Consider the following 16,510-nt stretch of genomic DNA (forward strand, 5'->3'; position numbering starts at 1 on the left):
GCACTATTACCTTGTAAGGCCACTGAAAATTCCCAACTTACTTTTTACAAGCTTCAACTTACTTTTAGTTTACTTAGTGTATTGAATATAAAATTCTAAATGTCATGGTCATACAAAAAGTAAATGTAATTGCTCCCTCCTCAATAGTATTCAATAATATCATTTTCCCAAGGAAAGAAGGAGATCCAATATCACACCAACTTAACAAAAAGGAAAATTAATGTAGGAACCACAGAGCAAATTTAAACTTTTACTGTTGAAATAAATATCATAACTTTTCTGACAATGAACATTTCTAATTCAAAGGATGAATTAAAAGGTCCTAATTCTTTTAAAGTGGCCAAATTATAACCTTAAATCTAGAAGGCTTTGCAATGCAACCATACCAAACAATTAATTTCTTGCAGTATTTATGGCCAGCATTGAATCACACAGAACCCAACTTTATGAGATATTCCCTAAGGCCAAACTGGTCTGAATGCATCCAATCTCATCTCATCTCCAAAGCTGATCAATAATCGGTCTATTTGGTACTTGGATGGGGGACCAGCTGGGAATACCAGAAGCTATTAAGAAAGAAAAACTAATAAGGGATAAAGATAAATTCCATTATATAGAAGTTTTAAACTATGGTATGGAATCTAATAGTGAATGATGTAGAAAAGTTATAATTCTCTACTAAATGTTTTTCCATAATGGTTAATGTTACTCAGTCTCTCTTCCCAACAATGCTCCCTCAGCACAGACAGGATGTACTACTTTGTGCAGGGGAGAGGAAGGAAAAAAACAAACAAACAGCCAGAGTAATACTCACTCTTCTTGGAGAATCATCTGCATCTCTGCTCCTTTTAAGAGCAGATGCTTCAATCCCATCATTACAAAGACAAAATCCAACCAGCGTTACATATGTGTTTCAGGTACCTTGCCCTGATGGTCATGCTTCATTTCCCAACCTCTCGGCAGCTCCAGCTGTTTGTTAGCAAACATATTGAGGAAGCCCACCAAATCTCGATTATGCTGGTAACGCTCAAAATGGTGGGTGTCCCGCCGGACTTTGGTGATCATGTGCTTCAAACACGTGTTGTTTGTAAACATGCGGTAGGCACTCTGAAAAATTCATAATAAAATAATTTCAGGAAAGGACATTAGAAGTTAAACGTCTACATAGAAAGATCATCAGTCCAACAGTCGGATGAGTGACCTATGTTCCAATGAGTGGATAATAACTTGAACCCCAAACCAGCAAAGAACTTAAGCCTCAGTTCAATGGGCACTGGTGCTTGCCCAGGAGCAGTCCCACTGAAGTCAACAGGACTGCTCACATGTTTAAAGTGATGCATGTGCTTTAGTGATTTGCTGAACTGGGGCCCTGACAATTAGATAAATAGTCAGCAATATGGAAGAATGGACATTAAAGAAAGAATAACAGAGTGGGAAGCAGCTATGAAATAAACACTTCACAATATATTTAATCATAAATGTTTTATTCGTTTTCCGAAGTATCTAGATTTTAATCAAACAAAAGTATTTAGCTCTTTTTCCCTGGAAAGGCAGCCTTCCTAATGTAAATTTATGGCCTGCAGCTCTAATAAACTTTGAAGGAAACTGTTTCCAGCTGAACAATAGCAGCAGAAGAAAAGCCATGAAGTCTTCATTGCCTGACTCTATTATTCACCCAATGAGGTGCAAGCTATATTTTCCAGCATTCCACTTCACTGATGTTGGTGTAGTTATGACTGCTTCTTCTAGCAATAAAATTGGTGTAAATTGCAGAGACTTCACAATGCCCTTCCTAAGAATTCTCTTAAGGGTAATATATATAAAATAATGTCTCTTCTCTTGCCATAGTACCTGGCAACAAAACTGAAAGTGTATTATAGTTTGGCACTATATTTTTTATGGAACGTCACCAGGGATTTACATTATCATTGTTTCAACCTACTTGGATTCTAAAAGGATACTTGCATGTTTGATTGTAGCTCTACATAAACAAAACGAATGAAAGTCACAGAAATACACATGCCTTTTTTTCATCAAACAAAATGGACCTCTGCCTTATGAATTAAAGATGCAGCTGTGCAGGCTAGATTCCATGCAGCTGATTGGAACAATACACATACCATACAATTAAAACTAACACTGCCCAGTAGTTTTAAAGCCACTGAATTATTAACAGGAGTACTTGCAGACAGTGAAGTACTCATTACATTATTTCTATTTATAATGTGCATGGAAAAAATAATGAACAGAAAAACTATTTAGAAAAGAGACCATTGGAGAATAAATAGGGAAAACTTTAAATCAAATATGGGGGGGAAAACAACACAAGAAACCTCTTTTATTCAATGATTTCTAATGTACTTTCATATAAAATAGGTGAGTATGAATATGCTCTACTTAAATCCTCAAAATAGTTTAACTTGAGTAGTGCACACAACTGGCCATCTTCAGGGGTGTATTTCACCCTTTATAGGTGGATCACCTGTTGCAAGAAGCAAACTAGTTATGTTTTGCAACATTAAGACTGGGCAAATAGATAAGCAAAAAGTAAAAACTGAAGACACTGTAATGCCTCCAGGGGCAGTTTTTATATCACACCCAGCTCCAAAAGAATGCACTAAAGCAGTGGGATTTGCTATATCTTCCCGAATACACTTACCAGTGTATACTGTATCCAGTCATGTCTGTAGATTGTACGCTGTTCAGGGCAGAGATTTATTTGTTTGGCACCTTCCCTCTATTATATAATGCCATGTACACTTACAATGCTGTATACAGTAGTAGCCATTACAAAGTCAATATTTACCACCATTACTAGAGTGTTATCTGATAATGCAGAGATTCACTGTGTGTAAAGTAGACAATAACTGAAGTATCTCAAATAACATGGTGGTAAATGGGTTACTATTGGTTCTTTAACAGTTACCACTGTAAATAAATAAATAAAATGCCCCCCTTGCCCCCCCCCCCCCAAAAAGATTCCCCATTGCATCACTCTAGTTTTCTGGACATCTAATGTAATGCAGTGGTGAATCAGGCCCATAACAAATAAACGCTGCAGTTCCTCAGCGCAGATGAAATCGGAAACCTTACTTGAGCCTTATGTTAACAGCTGGTACGTACTGCCAATTTTCCACAGTGTTTTCGTGGATATGCACAATTTGAATAGTAAAGTAATAAATCCCCCATATTGAGTAGCTCATCACATAGTTTCCTTTTTCATATCTTAGTCTCAAAATATTGAGTACGATTTTTCTATATAAGAAAAATACAGAGACCACAGATGTGCCCATATTTATCAATGTATATTTATGAAATTGCATGTCAGTATACACTATACTCACAGGGTTAGAATGCAGCACTGTAAAGAACTCTGGACTGATAAGGAATTTCACCGGAGGAGACTGTAGCAATAAAGTAAGCCTGGATCTGGAGGTAGACTGAGGCAGCACATTCTCCCTTCGAAAATCTAACAACAAAGTGAGTGACAAAGATTTCCAGTAATAACGTTTAACAAAACCTCACTGCAAACAACTACATTGATTTGCATTATACACTCATGATAATTCCTTGATGGACATTTCTCTTAGGTTCTTAAAAAGTTCTCTACATAAGTGTACCTCAAATAATCCTAATTTATCAATGCATGTTTGCTGAAGATATGTGACGTTTCCAGGGTAACGGTGTAGTTATACTTTTTAATTGATTCTGATGTAAGAAATACATAAGTGCCACTCTTACAAATCAATATTTACCCACAGTCACCACACAATGGTACTTGGGATACTAGAGCCATATTCCTACAAACGGAAAAGAAGGTAACAGTGGTATGTCAGATACCATTGTGCTGTAACTGCAGACAAATACTGATTTTTTTTAATGCCAACCAACATGAATACGTACAGTACATATAAAATCAATGTAATTTGTTATATGTTTCACTTCTCCTATTACAACACAGCCAGCAATGAAGCACTGATCAGTTGTACAGCATTTAACCAAAATGCTCATACAATGGAGGAAAGAAAAGGTTTGGTAAGGAAATCGATTTCAGTTCCATGTTTCCAGATGGATATGATAAACATTTGGGTGTCCCCTTAGCAGCTGCTTTCGTGTATTGATTTCTCACAAATATCAGGAACCGGAGAGGAACCATGGGTATCATGTGTTTATATTCTTTCAACTAGAAAGGGCAACTAGTAAGGCTCTTTTAAAAGAAGCAGGAGATTTGGATGCAGATTTTAAAGTAGATGGGAGGTTGTAAATGTAGATTGGGATCACAATGGTCGTACCCAGGTCCACTAAAAATCATGACATCTTCCGTCCTTCACAAGCCCATTCTTTTCTATGTGTGACAATATGCACAGGGTCATCCTTCCTCACTAATTCTGGGAAGTCCAGCCATCCGTAGATAACAAATGAGCTCCATTAGGAAGAACGCTATACTTTAAGAAACTAGAATATATAACTTAATAGAGGAGACCGGGAGAGGGAAAGGACAGGTATTAAGTGGGAATAAAAGTTGAGGGAAGAACAGGGACTTCAAATCGGGGGAATGATGGGCGAGAGACAAAAGAAAGAAGGAAATGATGAACACAAATGGAGAAAGATAGGAAACATAATAAAGGAGGGGAGAGTGGGAAACAAAGGTAATATTTGAAACAAATATGGAGAAAAATATTTCAAGCATTGAAGGAGTTCTGAAAAATGGAAGAGAAGAGAGATGAATAAGAGGAAAGAAAGTGTGACAATAAAATGCCCCCCATGGGGTCCCCTGGGTAAGCACCAGCGTTGTATATTGCTAATGCCTTTATATGTATTGGAAAATATCTTGGGAAGGGTTGAAGGTGTGAATGTGGAGTGGAAGATTCCTTTGCAGGTTACAAGAGGCCGAAGGGGGAGGAAGGGAGAAAGGAATGGGTTAACTCAAGGATCCAGCTAGGCCCGAAGATAAGGAACGAAACTGCAGCCCAAGGCCAGCGCACACAAACAAGCTCTCTGCTGCCAACGGCCAGAAGCCTGGGTCTCAACCCCGGCCAGCCGTAAGAAAGGAGAACTAAGCCAAACAAAACTGAAGGGGTGCAAAACTTGTAAAACTGCGAAGGTCAGTAAGTTAAAAAACAGTCTCTCGACCCTGAGACCGGTGTGTTTCGGGGAAACTAAGGGAGCCGCGGAAGGCAGGTTCGGACTGGTACTGAGAGCACGGGGGACAAGGGTCCCTGGACGAAAATGCCCCCGGAAGAATCCAGGGCTTAAAACCCTCCCGAGAGCTGAAGTAAGTCGGAGATTTACAACGGACCCTAGACGACCTGTGCACAGGGCAGAACTCTCGTCTACCCTTCCCCCTCTTCTTCTTACGTTACACCCAGGCTTGGCCAGCCTCGGGTTGTGCGTGTGTAAGTATGAAAGTGCGTTAGGGCACGGGCACTAATGCTTTCTTCCTGGGGGGAGGGATAGCTCAGTGGTTTGAGCATTGGCCTGCTAAATCCAGAATTATGAGTTCAATCCTTGAGGGGGCCACTTAGGGATCTGGGGCAAAATCAGTACTTGGTCCTGCTAGTGAAGGCAGGGGGCTGGACTCGATGACCTTTCAAGGTCCTTTCCAGTTCTAGGAGATAGGATATCTCATTTAATTTAATTTATTTAACTTAATTCCTCCCTCTGAGTGACGTGGGGCACGCCTAGCTCTCACCGCTGTTATTTGGTTAATAAAGCCTTAAACTTAGTCACTTGGTGTGCTCTTTCATCTCCTCCCCTAAAGATCCTGCGGCCTCAGCCTGATCACGTCAAGCCCCAGGCAGACTGGTAACATAAATCTGTCACAAAAGATACTTACAACTACTGCTCATGCAGTACTTCCCTCAATTCCTCCCACTGTGTGTCGATCATGGGGATGTTGCCTTGTTCTCAAATGACATTCTCATCACTTCTTTTGTGAAAGTCAGTAGTGTAACATCTAATTAACTTCTTGGCACCTCCAGCAGTCCCTGCCATTCCCCCCCCCCCACTGCCAACAATGAAGTTATACACTGAGAGAGACCCTGATTGTTGGCTTCAAGGAGTTAACTTTAACAATGGAAAAGCCTTCATTAAGGAAAAACCTCACTGAATTTCAAACTTAAAATTGCCTGACAAAATGGAGGACTCAGGTTACTTCCCAGGTATATAATTCTGCTGGTTTAATTCATTCAAACTGCCATCTAAGCTCATCTTCCCTTATATTAGCAACAGAAGCAACATTGATAATGAGCTCAGAAGTCAAGAGAAGAAGGGGAAATTCATATTAACAGAGTGAAAGGAATTGCTACAGACTAGCCTGGTGTTCACTATATGCCACCGTTAATAATCATAATAACTAAAAAGTTGGCAGCTGCAGAACATTTTTATGCAAATGGCCTACATTAGCCATTTACATAGCTTCCTAACGTGAGAGAGGAAAGAAGCTGAAACACACACACACACAATTCTTCAACATGCTGATTGAATAAGTCCTAATAAGCTGAGCCATAGCAGGTAGAAACAGGACAGTAAATGACTGCAAATGGATGGTTCTATGCAGACAGAAAGTAGGATTCTCCTTGTCTCGCTCTATGGCTGATGAGCTGAACTCTCCATTGATCGACATCAATTTTATTTTTACCTGCATTAGAATGATGGAAGTCAGTATCCTCTCCAGCTCCATCAATGGCATGTGGGTGCTCTTCAGGTCTCTCATTAGTCATCGTTCGACGAATACTCTGATATCTAGAATTACAAGACTGGATTTACATACGCTATAGGGTGAATATACCCTACATCTGGCACTAGGAAACCCCAACTACTGAAGCTGTTTTAATTGCTTTTTCATCCGTGTAGCCTAAAATCCACAGATGTCTGATTATTCATAGCCTTCTATGGCCTGACTTTTTGTGGTTCCTTACCCATTGTTTTTGGCCATTGAACATTAATGGAACATAGATGCTAGTAGCCTGCATCCAGATTCAGGGGGACATTCAGAAGAACCACACTTAAGACCCACTGGTTCACAAAAGACGGCACAGAGCTACTTATGGTAGCAGCTGGGACCTAGTCCTCATACTGGGTTGTAAAATGCCAAGCACACTTTTGGTACTATAAACTTAATCACTGACAACAACAATTCTCACCGGCGATTCAGCTGCTCCATTTGCTGTATAGAATTTGACCTCTGGAGGATCTGTGGGGCTGGAGGAGCTGTGGGTCGCTGCCATGTTGTTGTTCTGTTTACATGATCCACATAGAATATCCTCCCATGGCTGTCGATTCGGGCCTCCCAGTCTGAACAGCAATAAATCGTTATATGGTATGATTTTTTCTTTAAATTTTGCTACTTTTTAAACTAAACCTGTTGTCCTGAGTTTCTATTTCTCTTCTAGAAGATTCCTACGATCCAGCACTTTTTGATTGCCCTCTGTCTACATGACTCATAGCTAAAACCCCAGGCTTTTCTCAGATGTTATTCTGCAAATCAACCTCCCACTGTACTGAGTTTTTACAGAATTCACATCTAATATGGATTATCCAATATGTGCTGATGCTCCACTGACTAGGGAGTGTATGACCCTAAGCCGAATCTGCGTGTTCACACCCTACGCACTAGTGCAATGATGTTTTGTACAAAATATGCCTTGTGAGGTATCATTTGAAAACTAACACCACACTGGTCAATAATATCATTGTAAAATATATGTGACAATGCTGTATGTGAAATTATGAATACTCATTGATATTATGCTTTAAAGTCTGTGACTAATAGGTGTTTAAACCAGGCATGCCAGGTGGAGTGGATTAACAGGTTTTGTCCAGAAAAACGGAAAGAGGGTGACACCTCAAACCAGGTGTGGCCAAATTCAGTGGGCTATTTATTTGTATCGTGGGTGGAGATAATTTGCACTTTAACAATCACCAGCAGAGGAGGAACCAGCATGGAGCCTTATCCTCCAGAACCCATGACTCCTTTACTCAGCATGAACTAATTAACTTTATTTGGGGGTAGCCTTCAGAAGAATACATTTCAGAGGTTCACTGGACTATATGAAAGGGGGAGCAAACCCCTAAATTATCCTTCATCTTAAGGCAACAAAGAAACCAAGTGATTTGGTCTCTGTGATGGGTCCTAGCCACGCCAGTCGGTAAAAATTTGGAAAGAAGACTGTGGGTGAGAGAAAGACCTTCTTGAACAAAGATTGTATCTTGCTAGATGCGTGTTTTCACTTTTATTTGCTTGTAACCTTTATTTTTTACTTGATATCACTTAACCGGTGCTCTTCTGTGCATAAATTTGTTTTACTTTTAATCTAAATGAACCCAGTGCTGTGTTTGAACTGAAGTGATGGTTAACTCTGATTAAAGTAACAAGCTGTTGTTTTGTCTCTTTAAAAAGAAGCAATAAACCTTACTGCTTCCTTAAGTGTTCCAGAGGAGGGCTGGATGCTTCCAGGCAGCCAGACGGTTTTGGGAAATTCAGGACTGGAGTGTATGAAAGTAGTAACCACGGCTTGTGGAGACCAAGGTGGAGCACAGGCTGTGTTGTAGGCAGGCTACTGGGGTCAGAGTGCTGAGCCAAGGCTGCACAGTACCCAGGCACAAGGGAACTGCATGCTTGTCTGCTGGTGCCCAGGATGTGAGCCACAGCAGCAGAACATTTAAGGCACTTAGGGTTACAGGCAGACAGTGACACAACCCCTCAGTGGGTTTGTACTCCAAAACATTACAGAGTGTGAATCCTAAATTAAACAATTCAAGATCTTTGCGTTCACTCACTTCAATGACTGTATCACAGCATACTGCAGATGAAGTTTACGGCAGGCCAGAAGGCCAGCTCAAGTTCCATGGGCCAGCTCAAGTTCCATGCACCAACTGAGCTCCATTTAAGCCCGAATTTATAGATTTAAGCAGAACTTCAGTGGTGTTAGGCCCCTACTGGCCCTCTGAATTGCACCTTTATAGAACAGAGGTGACCTACTAGTTGTTTTGATTTTGGTACCTAGTGGTCGGTTTTTTCAGCTGTCAATAACAGTAAGGCATATTAGTTAATGATACATAATGTGTATTTCACTGTGATAAATTACTCTTTAGAGAGGAAAGATTATATTAAATGCTCTTCCAGTGCTGCAATGTATTACTATGATAAATGAAAAACCACATTCACACACACAATAGAGTACTAACCACAGACTGTGGAAAACAACCAGGCCCATTCCTAGGGAAAGCAACAAATAAATGGTAGGAGACAACCTTGACTACTTACATAGAACCTCGTTTACCTCTCAGCATAGGCACAGCCAATTGATCAAAAGTAATTAAGCCTGGTAAAACTAAATTTTTCGGAGTGCTGTAACCTCTTACTTGGCTTTCCAAGAGGACTGCCAATTTCAGAGTATATAGAGATTTTATATTCTGGTGAAAAAGGCATTTCTAGAGGGAAATTTGCCTCTACTTAGCACATATTCTCCACTCCTCTCTTCAAATCAAGTCTGCAGCTGAACAGTGTTGTGCAATAAGGTCCCAATCCAGCAAAGCACTTGTGCACATGCTTAACTTTGAGCATGCAACTTGTCCCATTTTCTTCAAGTTAAGCACTGGCTTAAGTGCTGCAGTGCATTGCAGAGGGATAGCTCAGTGGTTTGAGCATTCGCCTGCTAAACCCAGGGTTGAGAGTTCAATCCTTGAGGGGGCCACTTAGGGATCTGGGGCAAAATCAGTACTTGGTCCTGCTAGTGAAGGCAGGGGCTGGACTTGATGACCTTTCGGGGTCCCTTCCAGTTCTAGGAGATAGGATATCTCCATATATTATTATTATTGAGACCTCAATGCCATTACTGAGGCAACTACATAGATTACTGCCACCTTCAATCAATTAAACTGGATGCAAATGTGTTTACAAAAATATATTTTTAAAACAAAAGCTTGAAGGTACAGTGAATTTGCATAATTTCTATGCAGTTGATCAAGTTTTTATAGTACCAGGTCATCTGTTTTTTGCTTTCCCTATTAACATAATGAATAATTTGTAAAATCAGCATATGGTATATGTATATTGCATAAATAATATATTTTTTCTAATTTTTGAACATAATCTATATGGCAACTGGAATAACTATCTTTTCCTCTGTCGCAGCCTGATGTAACAAACCTAGAACGTATTCCAAAGCACCTTGAGACTGTGGTATGCTGCCCACAACCTTTGACTGAATAAGCATGTTCCATTACAGTGAGTGTTTCCCCCTTTAACGTCACAATAATGTAACATTCAAGCACATTTTCAGACAGAAAAACTGAATCCAGAGGGTGTTCAGTATTTTTTTCTGGTTTAAGTTTTATTCATAGTAGTAGATGGATGATCTGTATAAACCCTTGCATGTGCCTTGATTTTTTTTCCTTTCTAAATATTTATACAAGTATGGGAGGGGGGAATATCAAGGCTCAGTACTGGGTACAAACACACACACACCCTCATAGTAAATGATAGTGTTGGAATATTATATTGCAACACAAAATGTAAATATTATGAGATTTTTTTTTAAAGGCAACAATTATAGCAGACACAGCTTATGAGAAAAATAAGCAGTTTCTATATACATCACTGCAGTATAAAAGGCACCTCTCAAATGTTTCAAATTTATTATATCTTGACCTGACCTCATCTAAATATTTCCTGTAAATGTTCTGTATCCTGTCAGTGAGAAAAGTGATGAAAATGCCAAAAGTACCTATCTCCCCCAGGCAGGACTCTGAAAAGAAATACTGTGTTATGAGAAATTTTAAATTAAGGTGTAGGGTGCTAACATTCTCTTTGGCTGACCTGGTAGTTGGGGATTTTTGAATGACAACATTATCATGACCATTTGCTGTAATAGAATCAAACTGGAGCAAGAGGATAATGGGCTTCATTCAGCACTCCTCCTAGGTCTCATTACTATGCCAACACAATCCTATTCCACATGGCAAGATGAATATCCTACTTTTTATTAAATTCAATGGGCAAAATCCTGATCCCATTAAAGTCAAAGGGAGTTTCTTTTCTGCTGTTTGACATCAGTCTTCAAAACCACCTGCCTACTCTCACCACCCCTTAGGGTGACCAGATGTCCTGATTTTATAGGGACAGTCCCAATTTTTGGGTCTTTTCCTTATATAGGCTCCTATTACCCCCCACCCCGGTCCCGATTTTTCACACTTGCTGTCTGGTCACCCTACCACCCCTTGTGAAACAAAGAATAAGAAGTCAGGGCTGGTATAGGTTAGTGATTGTCTATGAAGGGGATGTTCGTAACTGGCTTCCATATTTTTTGCGGGGGGAGAAGCGGGGGTAAACAATGTTTCCTCACTAGCAGTGTACAGGTAGATGCTATAATCCTTCCCCTTCAAATATTTAATACTGACTGGGTTATAACTGGGCCAGGGTTATTCATGTGCATTAGTCAAGTAATTGAAAGCAACATGCTAGCCACATATACAATACTGAGTAACTATTTCTAAGCCAATTTAGAGGCATCCAATAGTTAGTTTAACATCTAGGTTTACTTTATGTCCAGAGTGCCTTCCTTTTCTCCACAAAACAAAAACAATTAAAATAACAAAATGTCTTAATTTCTTTTTACACCTAATTGTATCACCATTCCACTAATGATCACTCTCTGGATCCATCAACAATGACAAAGTACCAGGTCAGCCAAAGAGAACATTAGCACCCTACACCTACTGTATGTCATGCATTGTACATAATAAATATGTCCCATGACACAGCAGCTGAAAGCAGGAAGGCTAAAGCTTCAGGCTCTAGCTTTCCAGCTGATCCTGGAACTCCAGTTAGCACTGTGTGTCACAGAGTTATGTTGTTTCAGTGTAAATCTCCACCAGCTTTGAAGTACCCCACAGCTTTCAGAGTCCTTGGATATCTTTGCTTCCTAGCCCCTACCACAGCACATCACCCCACATCGCTACTCATCTGGATCACAAATTGAAAAGGCAGTTTCTTTCCCCCATAGATCTCTACCAATTTCATTTAGCGGACCACCACAAGAGGTTTAATCAGCATAGCACATTGTGGTACTTCCTAAACCAAACACAGTCTCTCTTACAAAAGATTTCATAGCCTTGTTCCCCACACAGAACTCCTCTCCTGATCTTAGTTCTCGTTGAATTACAGGGCCACATTACTCCTAGAGTAGCTTACATCCTGAACGTTTGGATTAAAGTAAAACAGAATCTCACTTGGTGGCAGAGCCTCATCCACTCTCTGATATCGGCTAGCATCCTGACGTACTGACGGTAGTGACCTCAGATTCTGATGGCCATTGGCTTGGGAACCTAGAATTAAACAGAGAAGACATTCAGTTATTTTTTCATTCAGTGCTAAGAAGCTGTTGACTGGCCTCTGAATTGAACAGCACAGTGAATATGGATTCTGTCTGTAATTTCAAGTCTCAGAGGGGGCACCAACTCACATCTGGCTCCTCAGACAGCACACAGACCACATTAGACCATCAGGGAAACCCAGTTCAAATACAGTAACTGCTGCTTTAAGATCTTAAGGCCAAATTCTATATTGGGGTCCATGGCTGCAACTCCACTGATTTCAGTAGAATTACGCAAATTTACACCACAAGGGAATTTGGCTCTTAGTGGCTGGATAATAGGACAACAGAGGTCTATTGACAATACTTTAACAAGATCGCCCACTAAAATAATTTCCTTTAGTTGTGTAAGCAAGGGGTGAGGGCTGCTCAGTGAGAGAAGGAATAAACGATTCTACTTATTGGTTTGTTCCCTTAAATAAAAGTTCATACTCATAACTAAAGGGGAGAGACAACGTCATTTGTCAAGCTCTCTTATATTACTAAGTGCACTTCACTGGAAAGATTTACACATTGTTGCTGAAAAATATACCAACCACATTGAAAGTATACACAACTTGTACACTCTGGGCGAAATCCTGGCACTACTGGAATCAATGACTAAACTTCCATTGACTTTAATGGGGCTGGGATTTCACTCTCTATGTAGGTGGCGTGTGAGGATTCTGAGAGAGTCTGGGAATATGGTTCCCAGGGATATTTTGGTGCAATTTGGTACATTCAGAAGTCTAAATGTTGCTCTTCAGAAGTATTTGATGTACTTGCAATAAGCCTTCACTGGCAGGGATGACTTACTGTAGCAGTATCCAGCATGTGATCAACTCCATCAGAGGCTGGCGGTCATCCCAGGCCTCCTCAAATATGGTGGTGAAGTGCTACCAAGGAACTCCCAAGAGTCCCCACTTCCATCACCAGAAAAAGGAAGTGAATGAATACATGGTAAACTGTGACTAGGGACAAGTTATTTATTAAAATATATTACTACCTACAGTGAAGTTAGGTATGACACACAATTTTTAAATCCTAAATTAGCTTTACAAGTAATTGTTGTAAATAGAATGAATGTATGAAATCTTTTCCCATGGAGAGACATGCTTGAGCAGATCAGAATTTGTAAATAGAAGGGGAATCAGCTTTAAATCTGATAAATAATTCTTTAAAAAATAGAGCTTTGGTTCTCTTTGCACTTTATGATGCATAAAGATTTGTTTTCCCCTTTCCCCAAAACAATAAAAGTGCCAGGTGCTCAATTTTTTATGTATTAGTTTTCTGATTTGTTTTTCCTCCCCATTAATAAGTTTGATTAGCCAACACAGTAAAATGTTCTGATTTCTTTTCCAAGATACACTTTCCATTTCCATTTTTTTAAATCTGATTTTCAAAACCATAACAAATTGATTAAAATACTATTACAATGTTTTTTTAAAAATCAGACTATTTCAAACCCCACCAAGAACAGAACTATTTTGAAATTTTTATGAATTAAGTATTTTTAAACAGCTCTTCTAATGACTGCAGAAAAGCCTTCTCACTCAAAAAACAGCCCCATTTATTGTCTCCATAGTAATTACCTCCACTAGCTCCTTCAACTTGTGTAGCTCCCTCCTCGCAAGCAGCTTGGGTACCTCCAGTTTCTTCATCCTGACACTGGCTACTTGCAGCTGCAGCCTGCAGACTCCTCCTCCTCTGCCAAATTTCTTCTGATTCATCTCTATCCTGTAATTCCCCTCCTTCAGCCAGCTGCCGAGCCTCCTCTTGGCTGCTGGGTAACCGCACCGCCGGTAAGGAGCCAGGAGTGCACACAGAGTCCTGTGTTTCTGCAGCAGGCTCGCTTCGGGTCACAGGGGTGGCACAAGCTCCCTCTTCCTCCTCCTGAGAAGAAAAGGCAGGAGTCTCAGAAAACCTGGCACTTTCCAAAGAAGAACACCGAGTTTCGACTGAGGAGAGACGTGTAGTCACACTTCCATTGCAGGAACTGTCTGCCCCTTCCACATCACTCTCTCCTTCTGGCCTGGTACTGGCCTCACTGACACTTTCTGTGCGAGCAGGATCACTGTGCTCAGTTTCTGAGGATACCTGGGAAGGTTCAGATCCTTGGTCAAGGGATTCCGTTTCACTAATACCTCTTCTACTACCAATGGCAGAGTCTGAAGCTCCCATGTCTGCACTGCTAGTAGGCTGCTCTGCCACCTGACAGGCACACAATTCGCTGCCAGCCCATTCTACCGACAGATTATTCTGAGAATCTGGCTGGCCTTCACCTTCTTCTCCAGCAAACTCTGATGGTGGAAGCCCTTGGAGAGTCTCCTGCTGGTTATCAGAGGGCTGCAAAGGAGTTTCGAAGGCTGGTGCTTTCCCATCCTCTGCAGGACCTTGCATTATCGGATTTGATGATGAGTAACTTAAAAAATTTCCTTCAACACTCCTTGTAGCACCATTAAACATTACTAAACCGCCATCTTCTTCCAAGGAAGACTGAAAATCCAGATCTTTATGCAACTCATGCTCCTCTTCATCTGAGTCAATGTGAAGCATAGCATTAAGTCTCGTGTCAGTAGGAAAACTACTCCTTAGTTTTGGGGATGCCCCAAGTGAACGCTCACTGCAGGCAGATGTCCCAGGTCTGGGATGACTATTATGTTCTATTGCATCCAAATAGTCATTCAATGAGTCCTGGCGACCTCTGTTAGGTGATGACCTTGCAGCAGTAGAGGTTAACTCTTCCTGGTCCATTTCCAGAGTTGTACTAGTCCTTAAAGAATGTGTAAGGACTGCATTTCCAACAGATTCCTCAAGGATTGGGCCATTTAAACAAACTGGAAGTGTGTCATGGTTCCCTGCTGGCATGTCCTCATCATCAGAAGGGCTTCCTAAGTCTTCATTCACAGAGTTCACTCCTAGCAAAGTACCAACGGTTTCTGGTGAAGCATCTGCAATGAAACACAAAGACTGGGAATGAAACACATGAATACATCCATTCAGTTATTCTAATATCTCTGCACAACACGATGCTATAAAAACACACTTCTGTTAAGATACCCATTCGCTGCATACAAACAGTGAAGTGAAGAAAAACCCCACCAAAAAAAAAAAATGCAGGACCAACATTTATAGAATTTGCTCAATATAAGTTTAACCTATTCTATACAATAAAGGAAACACAATATGTATGAAGTATCATTATAAAGGACTCCCATCCTGCTCTTATATATTCAGCACATTGCCAAAATTGGCTCTTATACAAAACAAGGTAAAAACCTGTTTTCTAAAGTCTGTGCTCTTGTTCCGAAGAGCAGAATCTGCACAGAACCTGAGACTGACATTAACTGCAACATTAACTGCCTTATGGGGCAGTCACAAACTGTACAAATATCACACTCTGTACAGAACAGTTTTATATTTACTTAGAGGTTTTTTTCCTCTTTAGAAAAGGAGGATCTAAAGTTCCATGGACAGTAAGGGTATGTCTACACTTCAAAAATGACCAACAGCAGTGAGTCTCAGAATCTGGGTCAACTGACTCAGGCTCGTGGGGCTTGTGCTACAGGGCTAAAACCAGCAGTTGAGATGTTTGAGCTGGGGCTGGAGCCTGGGCTCTGTAACCCAGGGAGGGAGGAGGGTCACAGGGTATATCTACACAGCAGCTAGACACCTTTGGCTGACTTGTGCCAGCTGACTCGGGCTGTGGGCTGTTTAGTTGCTGTGTAGACTTCCAGGCTTGGGCTGGAGCCCGAGCTCTGTGACCCTCTCACTTCTCAGGGTCCTAAAGCCTGGCTCCAGCCCGAGCCTACACAGCAGTGAAATAGCCCCACAGCCCGCGCCCCACAAGCCCGAGTCAGCTGGCACGAGCCAGCCATGGGTGTCTAGTTCCTGTGTAGACATATCCTCAGAGACATTTTTACACTTTAGGAATTGAAAAGGATGTATGAGGTCAACTACTCTCCCTACAATGAAAATACAGTATGCCAAGTACATTCAAATATATCAGTAATAATAAAAGTAGAAAATAAGTAGGATAAAATTAGTATTTAGTAGAACTACCAATAATAATCTTTGAAACGTTTGGTCCATCACTTTCACACAACGCTTTTCTAGAATAGGGGCACTATACACAACAGGATTAGTATGTGTAA

At 40.7% G+C, this 16,510-nt stretch overlaps 1 protein-coding gene across 3 annotated transcripts in view; it reads right to left on the reverse strand.

Annotated features, from left to right (window-relative positions):
* The window catches only part of HECW2 (HECT, C2 and WW domain containing E3 ubiquitin protein ligase 2), a 240,733-nt gene that overhangs the window by 64,588 nt on the left and 159,635 nt on the right, over positions 1-16,510 (reverse strand). For all 3 annotated transcript variants that reach the window (XM_024195306.2, XM_024195308.2, XM_024195310.2), the window contains 6 exons: positions 13,949-15,307; positions 12,235-12,330; positions 7,146-7,296; positions 6,641-6,744; positions 3,345-3,469; positions 922-1,107 (listed from right to left, as the gene is read on the reverse strand). In XM_024195306.2, coding sequence (XP_024051074.2) covers positions 922-1,107; positions 3,345-3,469; positions 6,641-6,744; positions 7,146-7,296; positions 12,235-12,330; positions 13,949-15,307 — 2,021 coding nt within the window. The remainder of the gene's footprint in view (positions 1-921; positions 1,108-3,344; positions 3,470-6,640; positions 6,745-7,145; positions 7,297-12,234; positions 12,331-13,948; positions 15,308-16,510) is intronic.

Source organism: Terrapene carolina, unplaced genomic scaffold (genome assembly GCF_002925995.2).
Source record: "Terrapene carolina triunguis isolate 2854851 unplaced genomic scaffold, T_m_triunguis-2.0 Scaffold62, whole genome shotgun sequence".
NCBI lineage: Eukaryota > Metazoa > Chordata > Testudines > Emydidae > Terrapene > Terrapene triunguis.